Raw genomic sequence first — 23,442 nt, forward strand, 5'->3', positions numbered from 1 at the left:
GTTGTTACTTATGACAAGGCTTCATAGTGGCATTTCTTAACTTTCCTAAGGCTGCAGCAGCATTTTTAATCTTATTACTCCTTGCAACACCATAAAATGGAAATGCAAAGCGTTCTCCTTCTGATATGGCTCATTTACTTCTATACTCGGGAGGTAAAGGTAAGTGTGTGTATGTCTTGTAGCAAGGACAATACTTAAAATAGTCATGAGGGATTTCAATATGTAGGTAGATTGGCAAAATCAGATTCGTGCTAGATTCCAAGAGGGGGAATTTCCAGAATGCCTACAAGATGGCTTTTTAGAGCAGTTTGTGGGTGAGCCTACTAGGGAATCGGCTGTTCTCGATTGGGTGTTGTGCAATGAACCAAAATTGATTATAGAGCTTAAGGTAAAGAAACTTTGGGTGGGGGGGCAGGGGAAGTGAACATAATATGATTGAATTCACCTTGAAATTTGAGAAGGAGAAGCTAAAGTCAGATGTATCAGTGTTAAAGTGGAGTAAAAGGAATTGCAGAGCCATGACAGAGGCATTGGCCAAAATTGATTGGGGGGAAAAAACACTGGCAGGGATGATTCCAGAGCAGCAATGGCTGGAATTTCTGGAAGCAATTTGGAAGGCACATGATATACTGTATACATCCCAAAGAGGAAGAGCTATTCTAAAGGCAAGTTGACACAACCATGGCTAACAAGAGAAGTCAAAGCCAACATAAAAGCCAAGGAGGGAGCATATAATGGAGCAAAAATTAGTGGGAAGTTGGAGGATTGGGAAGCTTTCAAATACCAACAGAACTCAACTTTAAAAAGTCATTAAGAAGGTGAAGGTTGAATACGAAATTAAGCTAGCCAGTAATATTAAAGAGGATACCAAAGGTTTCTTCAGGTACATAGTGTAAAAGAGAGGTGAGAGTGGATATCAAACTGCTGGAAAATGATGCTAGGGAGGTAGTAATGGGGGGGGGTGGGATTAAGGAAATGGCAGATGAACTGAGTAAGTACTGTGCATCAGCCTTCAATGTAGAAGACGCTAGCAGTATGATGGATGTTCCAGGTGTCATGAGTGTGTGTGAAGTTGCAATTACTAGGGAGAAAGTTCTTGGGAAATTGAAATGTCTGAAGGTAGGTAAGTCAACTGGACCAGGTGGTGTACACCCTAGGGTTCTGAACAAGGTGGCTGAAGAGATTGTGGAGGCATTGGTAATGATCATTCAAGAATCACAAGATTCTGGAATGGTTCTGGAAGACTGGAAAATTGCAAATGTCATTCCAGTGTTCAAGAAGGCAAGAGAGGCAGAATGAAGGAAATTATAGGCCAGTTAGTCTGACTGCAGTGGATGGGAAGATGTTGGAGTCAATTGTTAAGGATGTGGTTTCAGGGTACTTGGAGGCACACGATAAAATAGGCCTTCGTCAGCATAGTTTCTCAAGGGAAAATCTTACTTGAGAAAACTTTTGGAATTCTTTGAAGAAATAACAAGCAGGATAGACAAAGGAGAACTAGTTGATGTGTACTTGGATTTTCAGAAGGCCTTTGACAAGGTCACATATGAGGCTGCTTAACCAGCTACAAGCCCATGGTATTATAGGAAAGGTTCTAACATGGATAAAGCAGTGGGTGATGCAGGAAGCAAAGAGTGGTAATAAAGGCAGCCTTTTCTGGTTGGCTGCCAGCAACTAGTGTTCCACAGGGTCTGTATGGGGCAGATTCTTTTCACATTATATGTTAAGGATTTGAATGATGGAATTGATATCTTTGTTGCAAAGTTTGCAGATGAAACGAAGATGGGTAGAGGGACAGGTAGTTTTGAGGAAGAAGAGGATTTGGACAAATTAGAAGAATGAACAAAAGTGGCAGATGGAATACAGTGATGGGAAATATATGGCCATGCACTTTGTATTTTCTCTCCATTTAGGAAATACTAAAGCTGAGGTGCAAGGGGACTTGGGAGTCCTTGTGCAGGATTCCCTAGAGGTTAATTTGCAGGTTGAGTCTGGTGAGGAAGGCAAATGTGATGTTAGCATTCATTTCAAGAGGACTAGAATATAAAAGCAAGGATGTAATGTTGAGACTTTATAAAGCACTGGTGAGACCTCACTTGGAGTATGGTGAGCAGTTTTGGGCTCCTTCTCTTAGAAAGGATGTGCTGAAATTGGAGAGGGTTCAAAGGAGGCTCACGAAAATGATTCCAGGTTTGAATGAGTTGTCATATGAAGTATCTGGGCCTGTATTCACTGGAATTCAAAAGAATGAGGGCTGACCTCATTGAAACCTATCAAATGGTGAAAGGCCTTGATGGAATAAATATTTTTTCTATGGTGGGAGAGTCTAAGACCAGAGGACATAGCCTCAGAATAGAGGGGTGTCCTTTTAGAATGGAGATGTGGAGGAATTTCTTTAGCCAGAGAGTGTTGAATGTGTGGAGGCTAAGTCCTGAGGTATATTTAAGGCAGAGGTTGATAGATTCTTGATTGGTCAAAGCATGAAGGGAATGCAGGAGGTTAGGGCTAAGAGAAAAAAATGGATCATTGATGATGAAATGGCAGAGCAGACGCAATGGCTATGTGGCTTAATTCTGCTCATATATCTTATGATCTGTGCTTAAGGAAAAGATACTCTGAATAGTAAGATCCTAACCAATTACTTGGAAGAGAGGTCTAGGCTCCATTTCCGCATATAAAGTACATATTGTTCCATGAATGTAGGCAATCTCTTAGTACTTGCCAGGAGCTTTGTTGAATTGTGATGTTCTTCTAATGGAAATTTCAGGATCATTACCCCATTTAGGACCATACTCTACTCAAATGGTACCTTGTGTATTCAAGTAAAATTGAATGCACAGGGTACCATGGTTTTATAGTGAACACTTGAAAAGATTTAAGAGCTTTGTCATGAACATTAGATGCAGATATATCCCATGAATCGGGTCAGATACGATATTTCTTAAATCGTGCTGATTATTTTCATAAATGATCTGGCTTAAGGTGATATGTGGAAGACATGCTCATTGTACATAGCACTGTGCAGAAGTCTAAGCTAAAGTCAGAACTGGGTTTAACATTACTGCCATCTGTTGTAAAATTTGTTAACCTGGCAGCAGTACAATGGAACACATGATAATATTAAAAAAACAATCAATTGCATTAAATATATTTGTATCTTAAATTAAAAGTAGTGCAAAAACAGAAACAAAGTGAGGTAGTGTTCAATATTCATTTAGAAATTGGATGGCAGAGGGTTCCTATATCTCCTTCCTGACGGTAACAATGAGAAGAGGGTGATGAGGTCCTTAATGATGGATACCGCCTTTCTGAGGCACCACTCCTTGATGTCTTGAAGACTACGTGGGCCAGTACCAAGATGGAGTTGACGAATCTTGGAGCTTTCTGTAGCTTTTGGTCCTGTGCAGTAGCGCTGCCCCCATGCCAGACGGTGATGCACCCTTTCAGAATGCTCTCAATGGTACATCTGTAGAAGTTTTTGAGTGTTTTAGGTGACAAACCAAATCTCTTCAAAACCCTAATGAAATGAAGCCACTGTCTTGCCTTCTTTATAGCTGCAACCAAATTAGATCCTCCGAGATCTTGATACCCAGGAACTTGAAATTGCTCGCTCTCTTTACTTTTGATCCCTCTATGAAGATTGGTTTGTGTTCCCTCGCCGTGCACTTTTCTGAAGTCCACAATCAGCTGTTCAGTCTTACTGGCGTTGAGTGCAAGGTTGTTGCTGCTGAAGCACTCAGCAAGCTGGTATATCTCGTCTCCAGCTTAGATTCTGCTAACATTGGTTGTATGATCATCAAATTTATAGATGGCTTTTGAGCTATCAGTAGCCACACAGTCATGGCTATATAGAGAGAATAGAAGCAGTAGGCTAAGGTGTGCCAGTGTTGATAGTCAGTGAGAGGAGATATTATTACACATAGACTTGCAAGAAGATGATTGTGAACCCTTTGCAATTCCCCGGTTTTCTGCATTTCTCATAAAATGTCTGATTATCTACAACTAGAGAAAATTCAGTACTGTTGCTACTCTCCCTGGGAGTGGTCGTCCTGCAAAGATCACACCAAAGAGCACAATATGCAGTGCTGAAGGAGGTGAGAAACAACTAAAGGGTAACAACAAAAGACCTGCAGAAATCCCTAGAACTTGCTAAAGTCTCCATGTGTCCAATATAAGAAAAACACTGAACAGGAATGGTGTTCATGGAAGAACACCTCAGAGGAAACCACTGCTCTCCAGAAAAAAACATTGCTATGGGTCTCAAGTTTGCAAAAGAACATCTGGATGTTCCACACATCTGGGACAATGCTCTGTTGACAGATGAGACAAAAGTTGAACTTTTTGGCAGAAGTATTTGGAGGAAAAAGGGCACCAACACCAAAAACTCATCCCAACTGTGAAGCATAGTGAAAGGAGAATGATAGTTTGGGGCTACTTTGCTGCCTTGGGGCCTGGACAGCTTGCAGTCGTTAATGCCAAAGAATTCAAAATTGTGTCAAGGCACTTTACAGGAGAATGTCAGGGTGCTTTAGTAGAAGTTGGATAATGCAACAAGACAATGACCTGAAACACAAGAGTAAATCAATAACAGACTGGTTTGAAAAGAAGAACGTTTGTGGTTTGGAATTCAGACCTTAACCCAATTGAGATGCTGTAGCACGACCTGAAGAGGGCTGTTCATGCAAGGTATCCCTGAAGTATTGATGAACTGAAACAGTTTTGCCTGGGAAAAATGGTCTAAAATTCCTCCTTGCTGTTTTGCAAGTCTGATAAGCAGCTACAAGAAAGGTTCGGTGGAGGTTATTGTTCCTAAATAATAATGACAAAAATAAATAATATTAGAATAAATTTCATAAGTCAAGTAGTTGTAAATTTACTTGAAGTTTTCTGGATGTTTATATGATTTGCTCACTGTAGCCCAGCAGCATAGGCACTGGGTCAAGAGGTTACTACCACTTTCACCACAGTGCTTGTTGTCCTTATTGGGTACTATTGGTGGCTTACATGTACCCACTTACTTTTGCCTTCCACTTTTATCGCTGTGTTCATAAGGACCTCCCCATCAAGCTCTTAATCAGGGTCTACTCACCAGGAATCATGTGTCCTCCTTCTGTTGGATCACTGCAAGTGGCAGAATCCTCTTGAGAAACAGACTGGACAGTTTGGGTTAATTTCACACAATAGTAAACTAAACTGTCTGCCATAATATGTATCATCTGAGATTGAGAACTTCTGGCAAGGACAAAGGGTCGCCTGTTACCACCTCAAATGGACTTGGTTTAGTTTTCTTGTTTGGCGTTACTCTGATGCTACACAAGAGCATAGAAAGAACCATAGGCCATAGTACACCTTCCTCATGATACTTATTTGTTGTTTGATGGTGCCATTCATTTGTTTGACTTGTTCTGATTTCTGGGTGAGGTGGATAATGAAAAGACCATTCAATGTTCATCAGTCATCAAAGTTCCTGATAAACACTCCCAGTGAAATGTGTTCCTTGGTCAGAGTTGATGTGACATGGCAATCCCCATCTAGGAAAATGATCCTTGATCAGAGTTTCTGCTCTGTGTATGGCAGTGGCTTTATTTGTTGGAATAGCTTGCACCCGTCTTGAAAACTTGTCTATTATTACTAGTACATCTGAGTATCTTTGACCTTTTGCTAAAGAAATGTAGTCCACTTGTAAGTGTAAAAATGGACCAGGAGCATTTAATTGTGGAAGCTTTTGTTACTGCTCCATTCGTAGATAAGAGTCGGTGAATGAGAGAGCTCTTATCCAAAATAAGCTTCCTGAAGTGTCCAGGCTTGTACCAATATAACCACTAGGAGGCACAATGAACAACTGCATATACAGTCGGCCCTCCTTATCCGCGGGTTCCGCATGCGCGGATTCAACCAATCGCGTAGCGGGAAAACCCGGAAGTTCTCTCTCCAGCACTCATTGTTTGAGCATGTATGGACTTTTTTTTTTGTCATTATTCCCTAAACAATACAGTATTACAACTATTTACATAGCATTTACATTGTATTAGGTACTATAAGTAATCTGAGATGATTTAAAGTCCAGGCAGTCTTTAAGTCGGATTTGTACGTAAGTCGGAACAGGTACATCTGGTGCATATTATTTAGCGTCAGTTAGTCAAACGTTTGTCTTAGTATATAGTATGTATTTTACCTTTCCAGGCATATAAAACACTTTAGATACGTATGTATTTCAATAATTAAACCACTGCGTTGCTTAGTAATAATTGTAGCTTTCATCGGGGCAGGGCCTTTCACATGCTCCGTTATTCTCATTTTATCCTTTAAAATTCTTCCGATCGTTGACTGACTGTAGCCGAATGCTTTTCCAATGACTGATGGCATTTCACCTCTTTCCGATCGTTTTATTATTTCCACTTTATCTTCAATCGTGATCGTTGTCCGTCAACGGAACAGAAACACTGTGGATTCAGCAGCAGCCACGGGCGGCAGGTCTGGAGCTCCCCCGGGTCCTAAAGTCCACCCGCACTGAGCCAGGTTAAATAAGGGACTTGAGCATCCGCGTTTTTGGTATCCACGGGGGTCCCGGAACCAATCCCCCGCAGATAAGGAGGGCTGACTGTACATATTGTGGCCACTATGAAGCATATTAAATTGCTACACGCATATAAGAACTTAATATGCAAGTAGATAATGGTTAAACTGCAAAGAAAGTAACAAACAGATCCAACGACTCCACACAACTTGAAGCTCTTGATTCTCTCTTAATTCAGTGCCATTGATGTTATCAGGAACATGTGCACTGCCTGTCTTGTATTAAGTAGAAAAAAAGTTGAAAATATCTTAAAGCATTTTATAACTTAGCATTTCTTAAATTTAACAACTGCTTTATAGTCAAAGTAAGTCTTATCATATGTACAAGTGCATGCAAGCACAGGTGCAGAGAAAAATTTATTTGCAGCTACATCACAGGCAGAATCAGAATCAGGTTTATTATCACTTACATGTGTCGTGGACTTTGTTAACTTAGCAGTACAATGCAATACATGATATAGAAATAAGTCAAGCAATTACAGTAATTATATATGTATATTGAATAGATTAATATGGTGCAAAAACAATATATATCTTAAAAAGTGAGGTAGTGTTCATGAGTTGAATGTCAATTTAAGAATCGTATGGCAGAAGGGAAGAAGCTGTCCCTCAGTTGCTCAGTGTGTGCCTTCAGGCTTCTGTACCACCTTCCTGATGGTACCAGTGAGAGGAGGGCATGCCCTGGGTGATGGGGGTCTTTAATGATGGACGTTGCTTTTCTGAGGCACCACTCCTTCAGCGTGTCCTGGGTACTATGGAGGCTGGTACCAAAGATGGGGCTGACTTTCTGTAGTTTCTTTTCGTCCTGTGCAGTTGACACCCCACCCCCCAGTACCAGACAGTGATGCAGCCTGTCAGAATGCTCTCCATGGTACATCTATAGAAGTTTTTGAGTGTTTTGGTTGATAGACTAAATGGTATTAGAGACACAACTGCAAGAAAAACGCAAATTAAGTGTGGTTATGCAAGAAAAAACATAATTAGAACAGTAAAGCTTAGTCAAGCTGCATCCCTTTGGTTCTCCACAAGCCAAGGCAAATGAAATTTTTGTTGTAAAAATGTTTGCTTTTCTCTATATCCATAGTTTCTGCAATGTGTTCTTATAAAACAAAGCCACTTGTAATGAAATGAACATGAAGTAACAAAATCTTTATATTCACCAACAGGAAGTGGGCACCTCTATCTTGGCTAAGATTAGTTGGCCACCTCTTTTTGTAGTTAAGCTGATTGTAAGATACTTGTACTAAATAGTTTTCAAAGTATGCTTAGATTAGAAACTTCAACAATATTTCCAAATCAGTCTGATGTGTAACTTGGAAGATAATTTTGTAGGCCATGGGTTTCTCCTCAATCCTCCTGTCTTCGCAGTCCATCATCTGGAAGGACAGTTTTGTAGAGATGCTAGTAAAGATGAGCATTGGATTGCTACAATACATTTTATAGATGAAAAATGAACAGAGAAAGTATGAGTGTTTAGGGTAACACACATCAAAGTTGCTGGTGAACGCAGCAGGCCAGGCGGCATCTCTAGGAAGAGGTGCAGTCGATGTTTCAGGCCGAGACCCTTCGTCAGGACTAACTGAAGGAAGAGTGAGTAAGAGATTTGAGAGGGGGAGGGGGAGATCCAAAATGATAGGAGAAGATAGGAGGGGGAGGGATGGAGCCAAGAGCTGGACAGGTGATTGGCAAAAGGGATATGAGAGGATCATGGGACAGGAGGTCCGGGAAGAAAGACAAGGGGGGGGGGGAACCAGTGGATGGGCAAGGGGTATATTCAGAGGGACAGAGGGAGAAAAAGGAGAGTGAGAGAAAGAATGTGTGTATAAAAATAATTAACAGATGGGGTACGAGGGGGAGGTGGGGCATTAGCGGAAGTTAGAGAAGTCGATGTTCATGCCATCAGGTTAATGGTTAGGGAGATAAGATGGAAGTTGGAACATAGAACAGTGTAATACTGAAATGGGCCCTTTGGTCTATATTATCTGTGCTGACCATAATGCCAGTTTAAACTGCATATCTGTTTACAAGTGCTTTATATCCCTCAGTTGTCTTCCTATTCATGTGCCTCTTAGTGTTGTTTTAACCACTTCCCCTGGCAGTACATTTCAGGCACTTATCTCTCCACTATTTCTTTAAAATAGTCTCCGTACTTAAAATGGTCCCCTTACTTGAGGAAGGATATACTGGCTTTGGAGGCAGTGCAGAGGAGGTTCACCAGGTTGATTCCAGGCCTGAGGGGGTTAACCTATGAGGAGAGATTGAGTCGCCTGGGACTATACTCTCTGGAGTTCAGAAGAATGAGAGGGGATCTTGTAGAAACATACAAAATTTTGAAAGGGATAGATTTTGAAAGTTGTTTCCATTGGTAGGTGAGACTAGAACCAGGAGACATTGCCTCAAGATTCATGGGAGAAGATTTAGGACAGAGTTGAGGAGAAACTGTTTTTCCCAGAGAGTGGTGAATCTGTGGAATTCTCTGCCCAGGGAAGCGGTTGAGGCTTCCTCACTAAATATATTTAAGAAACAAATAGGTTTTTACATAGTAAAGGTTATGGGGAAAAGGCAGGTAGATGGAGCTGAGTTTACGGACAGATCAGCCATGATCTTATTGAATGGTGGGGCAGGCTCAATGGGCTGGATGGCCTACTCCTGCTCCTATTTCTTATGTTCTTGTGTTTAAAGCACTGGCTTCACAATCTCCATTAACCTTCCCCCTCTCACTTTGATGCTGTGGCCTCTAGTAATTTACATTTCCACTTTGGCAGTAAAAACTGCATGATTCATGCTTCGTACAGTTTTATATACTTCTATCAGATTGCCCCTTTCAGCCTTCTGAGAAGACAATCTATTTCAGGTTCCCTTGCCCCCATCATATTTTCACTATGGATGGCCAGTCCCTAGACACTTCCATCCCCCACCAGGAAGGCCTCAAAGCTCTCCCGTTTTTTATTTCTGGACACCAGACCTAACTAGTTCCCCTTCACCTCCATTCTCCTCCACCTAGCAGAACTTGTCCTCACTCTAAATAATTTCTCTTTTGGCTCCTCCCATTTCCTTCAAACAAAAGGGGTAGCCATGGGCACTCACGTGGGTCCCAGCTATGCCTGCCTGTTTGTCGGCTATGTGGAACAATATATTCCAAGCCTACAGCGGTGACTATCCTGCACTTTTCCTATGCTACATTGACGATTGTATTGATGCTGCTTCCTGCACCCATGTTGAACTAGTCGACTTCATCCACTTGGCCTTCAACTTCCACCCTTCCCTCAAAATTTACTTGGTCCATTTCTGATACCTCCCTCCCTTTTCTCGATCTCACTGTCTCTACTTATTCACTGATGTCTATTATAAACCAATGGATTCCCACAGCTACCAGGACTATACCTTGTCCCACCCTGTTACTTGTAAAAGCGCCATCCCCTTCTCTCAATTCCTCTGTCTCCGCCACATCTACTGTCGGGGTGAGGCTTTTCATTCTAGAATGAAGGAGATGCCTTCCTTTGCAAAGAACAGAGCTTCCCTTCCCCCACCATCAACTCTACCCGCAACTGCACCTTTTCATTTTCACACACGTCTGCTCTTGCCCCGTCCTCCTGCCACCCTACCAGGGATAGGGTTGCTCTTGTCCTCATCTCTCACCCCACCAACCTCCAGGTCCTGCACACAATTCTCCGAAACTTCTGCCACCTCCAACAGGATCCCACTACCAAGCACATCTTTCCCTCCCCCCACTTTCTGCTTTCTGCAGGGATCACTCCTTATGTGTCTCCCTTGTCCATTCGTCCCTCCCCACTGATCTCCCTCCTGGCAATTTATCCTTGCAAGCGGAGCAAGTGCTACACCTGCCCCTACACTTCCTCCCTCACTACCATTCAGAGCACGAAACAGTCCTTCCACGTGAGGTGACGCTTCACCTGTGAGTCTTTTTGGGTTATGTACTGTGTTCGGTGCTCCCGGTGTGGCCTCCTGTATATTGGTGAGACCCAACATAGACTGGGAGCCCGATTCACCAAGTACCTACGCTCTGTCCACTTGAAAAAGTGGGATCTCCCAGTGGCCGCCTATTTTAATTCCACTTCCTATTCTCATTCTGATATGTCTTTCCATGGCCTCCTCCACTGTCATAATGAGGAACAACACTTTATATTCCTTTTGGATAGCCTCTAACCTGATGGCATGAACATTGATTTCTCATACTTCCAGTAATGCCCACCCCCCATCCTCTTTTTTCTCTCTCACCTTATCTCTTTCCTCTGGTGCTCCTCCCCCACCCCCCCCCCCTTTTTCTTTCTTCCATGGCCTTCTTTCTCTTTCACCAATCAGCTTCCCAGCTCTACTTCATCTGTTACCCTCCAGGTTTCACCTATCACCTTGTGTTTCTGTCTCCTCTCTTTCCATCTTTCCATCTTTTAAATCTACTCAGTGTTTTTTCTCCCGTCTAGCCAAAGGGTTTTGGTCCGAAACATCAACTGTACTCTTTTCCTAGTTGCTGCCTGGCCTGCTGAGTTCCTCCTGCATCTTTTTTGTATTGCTGCACAGTTTTCCGACCTTTTTCCAATTATCTTCTAATCTAGATAACATCCTCTTACTGCGTCCAGTGCTCCCAGTGTGGCCTTCTATATATTGGTGAGACCCGACGCAGACTGGGAGACCGTTTCGCTGAACACCTACGCTCTGTCCGCCAGAGAAAGCAGGATCTCCCAGTGGCCACCCATTTTAATTCCAATTCCAAGTCCCATTCCCATTCAATCCATGGCCGCCTCTACTGTCAAGATGAAGCCACACTCAGGTTGGAGGAACAACACCTTATAACAACATCTGGGTAGCCTCCAACCTGACGGCATGAACATTGATTCTCTAACTTCCGTTAATGCCCCTCCTCCCCTTCTTACCCCATCCCTTATTTATTTTTATTCCCCCCCCCCTTTTTTTCCTCTCTCTCTGTCCCTCTCACATCACTCCTTGCCTGCTCTCCATCTTCCTCTGGGCTCCCCTCCCCCTTTCTTTCTCCCTAGGCCTCCTGTCTCATGATCCTCTCCCTTCTCCAACTCTGTATCCCTTTTGCCAATCAACTTTCCAGCTCTTAGCTTCTTCCCTCCCCCTCCTGTCTTCTATCATTTCGGATCTCCTCCTCCCCCTCCCACTTTCAAATCTCTTACTATCTTTTTTCAGTTAATCCTGACGAAGGGTCTCGGCCCAAAACGTCAACTGTACTTCTTCCTATATATGCTGCCTGGCCTGCTGTGTTCCACCAGCATTTTGCGTGTGTTGCTTGAATTTCCAGCATCTGCAGATTTTTTTCGTGTTTGCATCCTCTTGACGGTCTTCACTTTCTCAAAATCTTCCACATCCTTTCAGTTTCAGTGGCTAGCATTATACCTGCTACAAATGTGGCTTAACCAAAATTTTATTCAGCTGCAATATGACTTCCCAACAAATGTGGTCATTAGGGACACCTGGTCTCTCACATTCAGTGAAGTGTTCCAGTCCATTGGCTCAAGCAAAGGAAAAAATCTTGCCTTGCCGTATTGCTACTTGCCCTCCTTGCTGTAAACCAATCTTCACCAAAGGCAATACTTTAACTTCAGCAACATTTCAACCTCAATATTGTCTTTCACAACTGTTAGCCTCTCTTTTAGCAACACTCACAACACACTGGAGGAACTCAGCAGGTCGAGCAGCATCTGTGGAAACGATGAGTCGACGTTTCGGGCCGGAACCCTTCGTCAGGACTGAAGAGGGGAGGGGCAGGGGCCCTATAAAGAAGGTGGGGGGAGAGTGGCAAGGAGAAAGCTGGTAGGTTCCAGGTGGAAAAACCAGTAAGGGGAAAGATAAAGGGGTGGGGGAGGAGAAGCAAGGAGGTGATAGGCAGGAAGGTGAATAGGGGAAAGCACAATGGGTAGTAGAAGGAGGTGGAACCATGAGGGAGGTGATAGGCAGCTGGGGGAAGGGCAGAGTGAAATAGAGATAGAGGAAGGGAGGGGGAGGGAATTACCAGGTTGGAAAATAGTATGATCATACCAAGGGGCTGGAGCCTCTCTTTTATCCACTGCCAGGCCTTGCAGTAAGGAAGGAAGCAAACAGCTTTTCACCTGAATTGAGAAATTGAAATATTAAGTGTGTGCCTGAAAGCATGATGGGGGCAGAACTCTCACTGCATTGATAAACCACCTGGACCAGCAGCTGAAGTGCTATAACTTGCAAGGGTATGGGCAAGACCTGGGAAGTGGAATTGAACCAAAGGTCATTTTTTTGGGCAGCATCAGCCAAATGGTGGCCTTCTGTGATGTACAGTATGTTTCAATGATATAGAAATCAAACTTGAATACTGTATACCTCTTCATTCATAGTAGTATTCGTGAAAATAATCAGCTGTAAAAACACCTTAAATAGAAACCTGGTGAGACTGGCAACAGGTGACAAGAAATTTCTTCACCTGGAGGCAACTGGATCTTTGAAGTTCTTAACCCTAGATGACTGTGAAGGCAGAGTCGCTGAGTATGTTTAAGGCACATAAATAGATTTGGGTATTAAGGAGTTGCTGATAATTCATTTATTATTACACGTATCTAGATATAATGAAAAACTTTGCATACCATAGTAAGTACATTGAGGAAGTAGATAGAAAACAATGCAGAATATAGTACTGCAGCTACAGAAAAAGTGCAGTGCAGGTAAACAAAGTGCAAGGGCCATGACAAAGTAGATTGTTAGATCAAAATTCATCTTTCGCTGATGGAAGTAATGAGATTTGTCTCTCTTTACCAACACCTTGCAGATGGCAACATCTGAATTATTTTCTGATGTAGCCACAAAGGGTATTGAGCATATTAGCAATTTTAGTAGCTGATTTAACATCCAAAGAATTTGCAATAATTAACCTTTGATTATTGATTCACATATTTTGTATCATGCTGCTCAGTGATCATGGTTTGTGTATATAGAGTATAACATTATTATTGTTCATGGGTAAATTCCCTTAAAGTTGATGAGAACAAAAATGTGGAAGTGTTCTGTGTTGTTATTAATACAGTAGACCTCAACAATTAATTTTATATTCTAAATGTTTATAAGTTGCATGACTTAGTGCCTTTTTTCTTTTTTAAATAGCTCAGAAGCTGATCAGACTCCTTCAGGGTAAGTTTACATCCAAGTGGAATTGTAACTGGAAACAGATTTTATGTACCTTGGTATTTGTATTCTAGTTACATACACCAAACTTTACACAAATTTTGGTTAATAAGTGGTGCAGTTGGTCTGGGAGCTCATTCAACACTACCCAGAAGTGCTTGATAGATAGCAAAGAGCTTGGTAACATTATAATGTCAAAGTGTGGTCTCGTATAGTAAACTCTGATAGTGCCTGAAAGAAGATCATAGTTGGGAGCTTAACATCCAAGGGTATATATTGAATCAAAAATGCAGGCAGATAGGCAGATGAGGTGGCGTGACTCCAGTCGCTTTTTTTTTAATGGAATCAAATCCTTAGAGGTGACATAGGATTGTAAGATGTAGAATTCTTATGGGTAGAGGTAAGAAACTGCAAAGGTGAAAACTCCCTAATGGGAGTTATATACAGGTTTCTGAACAAATTACAATAGGGGATAGAAAAGGCATTTAATAAGGGCAATGTTGCAATAGCCATGGGGGATTTCAATATGCAAGTAGATTGGGAAAATCAGGTTGGTGCTAGATTCCAAGAGAGATTTTGTAGAATGCCTACAAGATGACTTTCTAGAGCAGCTTGTGGTTAGGCCATAAGGAGAATGGCAATTCTGGATTGGGTGTTATGTAATGACCCAGATTCGATTAGGGAGTTTAAGGTAAAGGAACCCTTAAGAGGCAGTTATCTTAATATGATAGAATTCATCCTGTAGTTTGAGAAGGAGAAGCTAAAATTGGATGTATCAGTATTGCAGTGAAGTAAAGAGAATTACAGAGGCATAAGAGAGGAACAGGCCAAATTTGATTGGAAAGGGACACTAGCAGGGATGACGGCAGGACAGTAATGGCTGGTGTTTCTGGAGGAAAAATTGGAAGGTATAGGAAAGATGTTTGCCAAAGATGAAGTATTTTAAAGGGAGGGTGAGGCCACCGTGGCTGACAAAGGAAATCAAAGGCAGCCTAAAAGCAAAAAAGAGAGCACATAATATTGCAAAAATTAGTGGGAAGGTAGAGGATTGGAAAGTTTTTAAAAAACCAACAGAAGGCAACTAAAAAAGCTATAGAGAAAAGATGAAATATGAAGGAAAGCTAGCTAATAGTATAAAAGAATACAGAACTATTTTTCTATATATAGACACGAGTAGAAATATCAGACTGCTGGAAAATTACACCGGAGAGGTAGTATAGGAGACAACAGAATGACAAACAAACTGAGTAAGTATTTTGCGTCAGTCTTCACTGTGGAAGAAACTAGCAGTATGCCAGCAATGCAAGAGTGTCAGGAGGCAGAAGTGAATGTTGTTGCCATTATTTAGGAGGAGGTACTTAGGAAGCTGAAAAGCCTGAATGTAGTTAATTCACCTGGATCAATGAACTATACCCCAGGCTTCTGAAAGAGGCAGCTGAAGAGGTTGTGGATGTGTATTAGTAATGATCTTTCAAGAATCGGTAGAGTTTGGAATGGTTCTAGAGGACTGGAAAATTGCAAATCTCATCACTGTTTAAGAAGCAAGAGGGGGCAGAAGAAAGGAAATTTTAGGTCAGTTAGCCTGATTTCAGTGGTTGAAAAGATGGTGGGGTCTATTATTAAGGATGAGGTTTCAGAGTACTTGAAGGCACGTGAAAAAATAGGCCAAGGTCGGCATGGTTTTCTCAAGAGGATTCTGTGGAATTCTGAGGAAATACAGGAAGGTAGACAAAGGAAAGTCAATGGATCTTGTTTGTTTGGATTTTCGGAAGGCCTTCAACAAAGTGCCACAGGTGAGACTGCTTAGCAAGATGGGAGCCCATGGTATTACAGTGATGGTACTAGCATGGATGGAAAATTGTCTGACTTGCAGGAGGCAAAGAGTGAGAATAAAAGGGCCCTTTTTGGCTGGTTGCCAGTGACTAATGGTGTGTGACAGGGGTTGGTGTTGGGACTGCTTTTCACATTACATGGCAGTGATTTGGATGAAGGAATTGATGACTTTGTGGCCAGGTTTGTGGATAATACAAAAATAAGTAGAGGAGCAGGTACTGTTGATGCAGGATGTATACAGAAGTACCTAGACAGATTGGGGGAATAGGCAGAGAAGTGGCAAATACACTATGGCAGAAGGAATAAAGATGTGGACTATGTTGTAAATAGAGAGAAAATTCAAAAACCGGAGCTGCAAAGGGATTTGAGAGTCCTAGTGCAGGGTTCTCCAAAGGTTGAGTTGGTAAGGAAGGCAAATGCAGTGTTAGCATTCATTTCAAGAGGACTAGTATAAAAGAGCAAGGAAGTAATGCCAAGGTATTGTAAGGCATTGGTCAGACTGCATTTGGACTATTGTGAGCAGGTTTAGGTCCCTTGTCTGAGAAGAGGTGCTGGCATTGGAGAGGGTCCAGAGGAGGTTCACAAGAATGACTCTAGGAATGAAAGGGTTAATGTGAGCGTTTGATGGCTCTGGGCCTGTATTTGCTGGAGTTTCGAAGAGTGAGGGGGATCGCATTGAAACCTATCAAATATTGAAATGCCTAGATAAAGTTGATGTGGAGAAGATGTTTCCTGTGGTGGGGAAATCTAGGACCAGTGGGCAAAGCCTCAGAACAGAGGGGTCTCCATTTAGATCAGATGAGGAATTTCTCTAGCCAGAGGGTATTGAGTCTGTGGCAATGGATTTCACAGGAAGCTTTGAAGGCCAAGTCATTATGTATATTTAAGGTGGAGTTAATGGTGCAATTCTGCTCCTTTGTTTTATGGTCTAATCCACCGTCCAACTTGATGAAAATTCTGATGATTTGGCTCGCAAGGTGACATTTTGCATATTCTCCCAAGACTCACCACAGTCCAGTCCTTGCTCTCCCTTGAAACTTGCTGTGTTCACTGGAAAACTTATTTGTAATATTCTGTAACATTTTTTAAAGTAAGCAAAAGTATGTTGGTGTTTCAGTATAGGAAAATCTGCCCTTCGAGCACACCAAAGTCTTGAGTATGCCAGATTATTTGTTTTACTTTCTCTTCTCCTTTCTTTATTGAGCTATCATTTTTCCAGCTTTGTGAGACGTTGCATTCTCTAGTCATTCTCTAAACCTGGATAGTGTAGATCATACAGTGATTATAGAGGAAGTTAACAGATATTTATTTAATTAGCCTCTCCTTTTGAAAAGATTATTTTATTGGTAGCATTTTTCAGGCCTATTTTCTGATTTGTGCCTGCGGAGTTCCAAAATACCATGGTACTTTCAACTTTCAAATGCCAAGGGAATCAACAACCTCATACTTATTCTTAAAATAATATATTTTAACGCAATGGCGAGATACTGTATTTTAATAAAAATTTTGTCACTTGTGAAACATTCTAAGTGGTGCAGATAAACAATCAGATAGTATACGAAACAGCAAAAGCCACTCGGTTCTGTGGAAACAAGTTTTTAAGAAAAAGTTCTGATGTATCGAATCTTGATTATAGCAGCATACTGTGTACAGTTCTCATTCCCTTCTGTAAAGGATACTGTGACACTGAAGTGAATGCAAAAAGATTTAAGAATGACACCAGAAGTGTTTACTAGTAATGTCACAGGATGTGCCAAAGCACTTTTCAACTGATGAATTACTACTTGAAATGCTGTCATTTCTGTATAACTGATGATGGTTGGCATTGTTGACAAGGCTTTTAGTGCTAATTGTTAATCGTTCTTGAAATTAAGTCTTTTTAATGGTGTTACCATAGTGTTGTAAGCCGGCTGGTAGCGTAGTGGCATCAACGCAGGACTTCGGAGTGAAGGCTCCAGAGTTGGAATCCAGCCGACTCCCCAGGCACGCTTCTCATCCATACTGGGTTGAGCGTCGAGCTAGCAACTCGACCTCGTAAAAAAAAAAAAATTGCCTGCTACAGAAACATCAACAGCAAAAGTTGATGGTCTATGCTCTCTCGTGAGTTTAAAAGGCAATTTCCTTTTTTTTTCCTTACCATAACATTGTGGGATAGAATTCCAGGATTGGGAACAAATGAACATGAAAGAATGAAATGTATTTCCAAATATTTACTCTTGGAAGTGTCAGGGAAGAGAACCTGGAGGTAATAGGGTTTCCATGTGCCTGCTGCCCTTGTTTTTGACAGTTAGTTTCTTGGTTTTAGAACATGTATCAAAGGTAAATAACTGCAGCCTAAAATGTAGATGCATATATGTTAGTCCCAGTTACCAGTGGTACACAATGTTATTGGAATACCAATTGAGCAAAATGCTGGGGGGGGGGGGGAACAACTGAGTAGGTAGGTTTGTTTTCAGTCATATTGTGCTCGCTAAGTGTTGTTACAACAGCACATGACAACTTAGTGGAGGATATTTCCATCACTCTTTTAGTCTGTTCCTTACAGATCCTACAAAATCTCAAGAATGCAATAGTGCCCATATTTCTTCCACTCAGAATAAAAGGCCACAAAAATCGTGCGCATTCAAATCAGTTTAGGAAAGGTTGGAAACAATATACAATTTGAGATATCAGAACTATGCAAAGAAAGTGACTTGTGATATACCATAAATCCTGTTTGTAATCACCACCTTCAATATAGCATAGTGGTTAGCACAATGCTTTACAGTACCAGTGACCGGGGGATTGCTGGACAGCATGGCTGGAAGGGCCTAATCTGCACTGTATCTCAGTAAATAAATATTGATTGTATTAGTCTGGTTACTGTAATTCTGACTTGTCGGTTCTACCTGTGAAGTTTACTTCAAACTTAATTTCTTATTCTGTAGAAGGGAAGTCCTAATTTTAATGAACCTCCTCTACTCTTATCATAGAATATAAGAGCAGACAAGGTGTATTTTAATAACATTAGATTTTCTCTAATGGTGGTTGAAAAGAAAAACAAAAATATAATGTAGATTAACAAACAAGTTGTATAATGAAGCTGACTAGTTTGATTCGTTTTATTGCTTTGTATTGATATCATTAACTTTTTCTGTATTCAAAAATGTTAATGTCAGGTTTACAAATATAATCAAAGTAATCCTGTTTACTTAAGTTTCAGTAGAGTTAGCTGCAAAGTAGAGCCCAATTTTGTTTTCTTCCCTTTTGAATGAAATGCACCCTTAGCTGTTTTTGGATGTGGCTGTGTTTCCCTCTTTGAATGGATGTTTAATCATGTTCCGATTTTTGTGTTCCTGGTAAACATCTCAAAGTCTTACCAAATTATCAACAAAATATATTTTGTATTTTCTTGTAATCTACTATAATAGATGGTTATAAAGATTGTTCTGAAATTAAACCTTTCATTCCTCTTCTAGGTTTGAAAGTATAATAGAACTAGAGCCTTGTCAGTGTAGATTAGTCTCAGTCAAGGAGTCCTGCTGTACATTGGTAATGATGGAAGTTCTGTTTTCTTTGTGCATAGAGTGTTGGAAGAGGACCTCAAACTTAGCAGCAGTGAAGACAGCGATGCAGACCAGGTTTGCCTTTAATCCAGCGTATGCTTTGTGTCTCAGAACTGAAATTTAATTAACTTATTTATATTTACAGATAAAATTGCTTGCCCCAGGCTGTTAATATGCTAGCAAAATATAAATAAATTGTGAGACTCTTGGACCATGTTCTTTGTTAAATTTCCTTGAATGGTCTTTTCACTCACCAAAAACTCGAGATGTAATGGGTGAAAATGTTTTTACCTTTATAATATGCATAAAGACAATTAGTGGAATTAAGGACAATTATACATAAAGGATCATATGCAGCAGGAACAAGGAGGAAGGAGGAACAAGTAACTGGAGATGGTAAAACAGGTGCACTGATATATTAAGTGACTTAAAAGTTAACGGAGAATGACCTCGCAGCTTATCAAACTAGATTGATTTTGCATTTGCAAGCTGCATGTTCCTTGTGTTGGGGAAAATCAAGATATTTTGAAAGAGAAAATTAGCTTATCCTTTTTGAGTATTGATTTGTCTTAATTTTATGAGTATCTTTTTGCTTTATTTTTAGGACTTGGGGAAACAACCTGCAAGGACTACTCCTGAAGGGTATGCAGTTCTTGTGTTAATGTAAATGTATTAAAACCTTTGTTTTTCTAATCCGTGCCACCCTACACTGCGCCATTTTGTAATTAAGAGGTATGCAGCCCATGTACTTGTAGACTTTAAAATGCATTGGCAACTAACTTAGAATCTTTATTTATTATTAGCTGACTAAGTATGTAGTTAAGACTTGCAACATATTGGTCTTCTGTCAGTTTTATGGGATTTCACATGGAAGATGCTTGAAGTCAGTTTCTAGAATACTGATCATATTTCCAGTAAATTACTGTTTAGTAAACACAGTGTATCCATTTTTTATGTTTTAGTAAACATGATACACAATTTTCTGGCCCTTTCAGAACTTAGTAAGCCAAAATTTAATTTAATGTAACATGTTAACTCATGGGCATTGTACCAGTGTTATTTGCAATTATCATTTTCCTAAATTTTTTAAGCATGCAATGTGTTATTAGGAGGGGACTCTTTCAACTTTGCATATTTTCTAAAGCTGTTTTTAATTGTCTTTGGGAATGATTTTCTGTTTTTTTTTTGTTTTTTTTAGTAGTTCTGAACCTTCCCAGCAAAACAATGAGTGTATGGAACCTCCAAGAGCTGATTCCAGCAGCCACAGTGGGTCTGAGAGCAGCTCTGGATCTGATTCAGAAAGTGAAAGCAGCTCTAGTGACAGTGAAGCTAATGAGCCGTCATGTATTCCGCCTGTGGTAAGTCAAGGGTTTATTTCTCATATACAGTGCTTACATATATTAAAAAAAGTAGTCTCCCCCCCCCCCCCCCGGCCCGGAAGTTTTCCTGTTTTATTGCTTTACAGGATTGAATCACAGTGGATTTAATTCGGCTTTTTTTGTCAATGTGAAAACAGATTTCCACAAAGTGATCTAAGTTGATCTCAAATATAAAACACAAAATAATTGATATCATATTAAAGAGGGTGAATACTTATGCTATGTCAAATCATCACTTGTGCAGCCAAATGGCTTTAGAAGTCACATAATTAGTTAAATGGAGATCACTTGCATGCAGTCAAGATGTTTCAATTGATTGTAGTAAAAATACACATGTATCTGGAAGTTCCAACTGCTGATGAGTCAATATCCTGGCAAAAAGTACACTATGAAGACAAAAGAACACTCCAAGCAACTCCACGAAAAGATTATTTGAAAGCACAAGTCAGGAGATGGGTACAAGAAAATTTCCAAGTCTCTGCTACTTGGAGTACAGTTAAGTCAAGCATCAAGAAATGGAAAGAATATGGCATTGCTGTAAATTTGCCTAGAGCAGGTCGTCCTCAAAAATTGAGTGTGCAAGAAAGGGACTAGTGAGGGAGACCACCAAGAGACCTATGACAACTCTGGACAAGTTGCAAGCTTCAGTGACTGGGTTGGGAGAAATGGGAGATCTTTTACGACAACTGTTGCCCTGATGCTTCACCAGTGGCATCTTTGTGGGAGAAAAGAGCAAGCCACTGTTGGGGGAAAAAAAACTCTCATGAAATCTCAGCTAGAGTTTGCCAGAAGGCATGTAGGAGACTCTGAAGTCAGCTGGAAGAAGGTTCTGATGAAACCAAAATCGAACCTTTTGGCTATCGGACTAAGTACTATGTTTGGCATAAGCCAAACACCACACATCATTAAAAACACACTATTCCTACGATGAAGCATGGTAGCTGCATCATGCTATGGGGATGCTTCACTGCAACCTGGAAGACATGTGAAGATAGAGGATATAATGCAGCAAAATATGGGGAATTCTTGGAGGAAAACTTGATGCAGTCTGCAAGAGAGTTGCGTCTTGGGAGAAGACTTGTTTTCCAGCAAGACAATGATCCCAAGTATAAACCAAAGCTACACAGGAGTGGCTTAAAAACAACAAAGTTAAAGTCCAGGAGTGGTCATCAGAGTCCAGACCTCAATCCAATTGAGAACTTGTGGCTAGACTTGAAATGGACTCGTGCTTGAGCAGTTTTGTAAAGAAGAATGGGGAAGAATTGCTGTGTCCAAATGTACAAAGCTGATAGAGACCTATCCACACAGACACAACTCTAAAGCTGCATCTACTAAATACTGACTTGGAAAGGGATAGGTAATAGTGCATCAGTTATCTTGTGTTTAATGATTCTAATTAGACCAATTTGTAGAAGTTAATTTTCACTTTGACACAAATGTTTCTGTTGATCAAAGTAAAAAAAAAATATTAAATCCACTGTGACTCAGGATGTAAAACAATAAAGCATGAAATCTTCCACGGGGGGCTGGTGTATACTTTTTATCGGCACTGCATCTATGAATGCATGATGAAAAGCCCCGGTCTGTATAAAAGAAGAGACTGTTGGTTGCTGTTTTCATATACCTTCCAAAAATATCTAGAGGCTTTTCATCAGTATTACTTATTTTATTACAGGAAATAGTGGAAATAACTAGCAGATCAGGCATCAGCTAATGATAGGGGAAGAATTAATATTTCAAACTGAATATTCAACAGAATGGTCCATATCCGTAACAAAAAAGGGTTTGATTTTACATCTTACCTGAAAGATGAAAGGTTATTGATGTAAATGGTAGATTTTATTTCTCTGAATTGCTGCCTCACTTGTATTTTTTCTAGAATTTTGTTGATTTCAAATTTCCAATATCTAGAATATTTCAATTGTGCTACATAACTTGTAACTTGTTTCAATTTACTTTGACTTGCAGCAAATCAGGGATGAATAATCATAACACCAACAAGGAATGTACAGTTTAAAACTGGGAATGGTTGTTCAACAATACAATTGCTTATGCAATGTAAAATTTATTTTAATGGGTATACACACATGCAGTTACATAGTTAAATATATTAAAATTACATAAAATTTGTATATGTTCCAACTGTAAAATGTAAACATTAGATAATTTGTATGTGTTTCCACTTGGTTATTTTGAAGTTTTGATATATATTTTTAAAGCAGGGTACATGTGATTGTACCAAGTATTTTCCTTGAAGGTTTAATCTGTCATTTACCTGTAGAGGGGGAAATGATGTTGCCATTTCAACTTAATCCTGCCATCAGAATTCAAATTATACAATGTGGAAACTGGTCATTCACTCCAACTCTTCATGCCAACCAGTGAACACCCAAATGAATTCAATTTCCCAGCACTTGGTCCCTACCCTCTATTCCTAAGTGATTCAGATGCACATCTAGAAATTTGAATTCTGTCTGCAACCCTGCTTCAACAGTTCTCTTAGGCTGTTCATTCCAGATACTTGCCACTTTGAGTGAAGACTATTCCCCTGACATCCTCTCTAAATCTCTTCCTCCCTATCCTAAACCTATGTCTTCAAGTTTTATCTATCTCTAAAATGAGGAAAAGTTTCCTGCAGTCTACCCCTGTCATTACCCCACAATTTTATATACATCACTCATTATCCTGTTAACCTCCTGCACTTCAGGGAGAGTAGACCTAGCTTCTCAATCTCTCTTCATAAGTAAATTGTGCAATCCAATAAGTGAACTGCATCCTTTATAACACTGCCATATCCTTCCTGTAACTTAGTGATCACACTTGCATGTAGTACTTCTGATGAAAGCATTCCTTGAAGTGCTTATTCTATTACTGTCAATAAATGTTGCCAGATAATGAGCTTTTCCAGTGCTTCCTGGCTTTACTTCAGATTTCAGTCAACCACAATATTTTGCTGCTATGTTCATCAGGTAATTTAT

General features: G+C 40.5%; 1 protein-coding gene across 3 annotated transcripts in view; it reads left to right on the forward strand.

Annotated features, from left to right (window-relative positions):
• The window catches only part of aff4 (AF4/FMR2 family, member 4), a 109,582-nt gene that overhangs the window by 54,701 nt on the left and 31,439 nt on the right, over positions 1 to 23,442 (forward strand). For 2 of the 3 annotated variants that reach the window (XM_063053193.1, XM_063053192.1), the window contains 4 exons: positions 13,687 to 13,713; positions 19,106 to 19,160; positions 19,690 to 19,727; positions 20,284 to 20,443. In XM_063053193.1, the coding sequence (XP_062909263.1) occupies positions 13,687 to 13,713; positions 19,106 to 19,160; positions 19,690 to 19,727; positions 20,284 to 20,443 (280 nt within the window). The remainder of the gene's footprint in view (positions 1 to 13,686; positions 13,714 to 19,105; positions 19,161 to 19,689; positions 19,728 to 20,283; positions 20,444 to 23,442) is intronic. The other variant, XM_063053194.1, reaches the window with a different exon arrangement.

The sequence above is a fragment of the Mobula hypostoma genome, chromosome 7 (genome assembly GCF_963921235.1).
Source record: "Mobula hypostoma chromosome 7, sMobHyp1.1, whole genome shotgun sequence".
NCBI lineage: Eukaryota > Metazoa > Chordata > Chondrichthyes > Myliobatiformes > Myliobatidae > Mobula > Mobula hypostoma.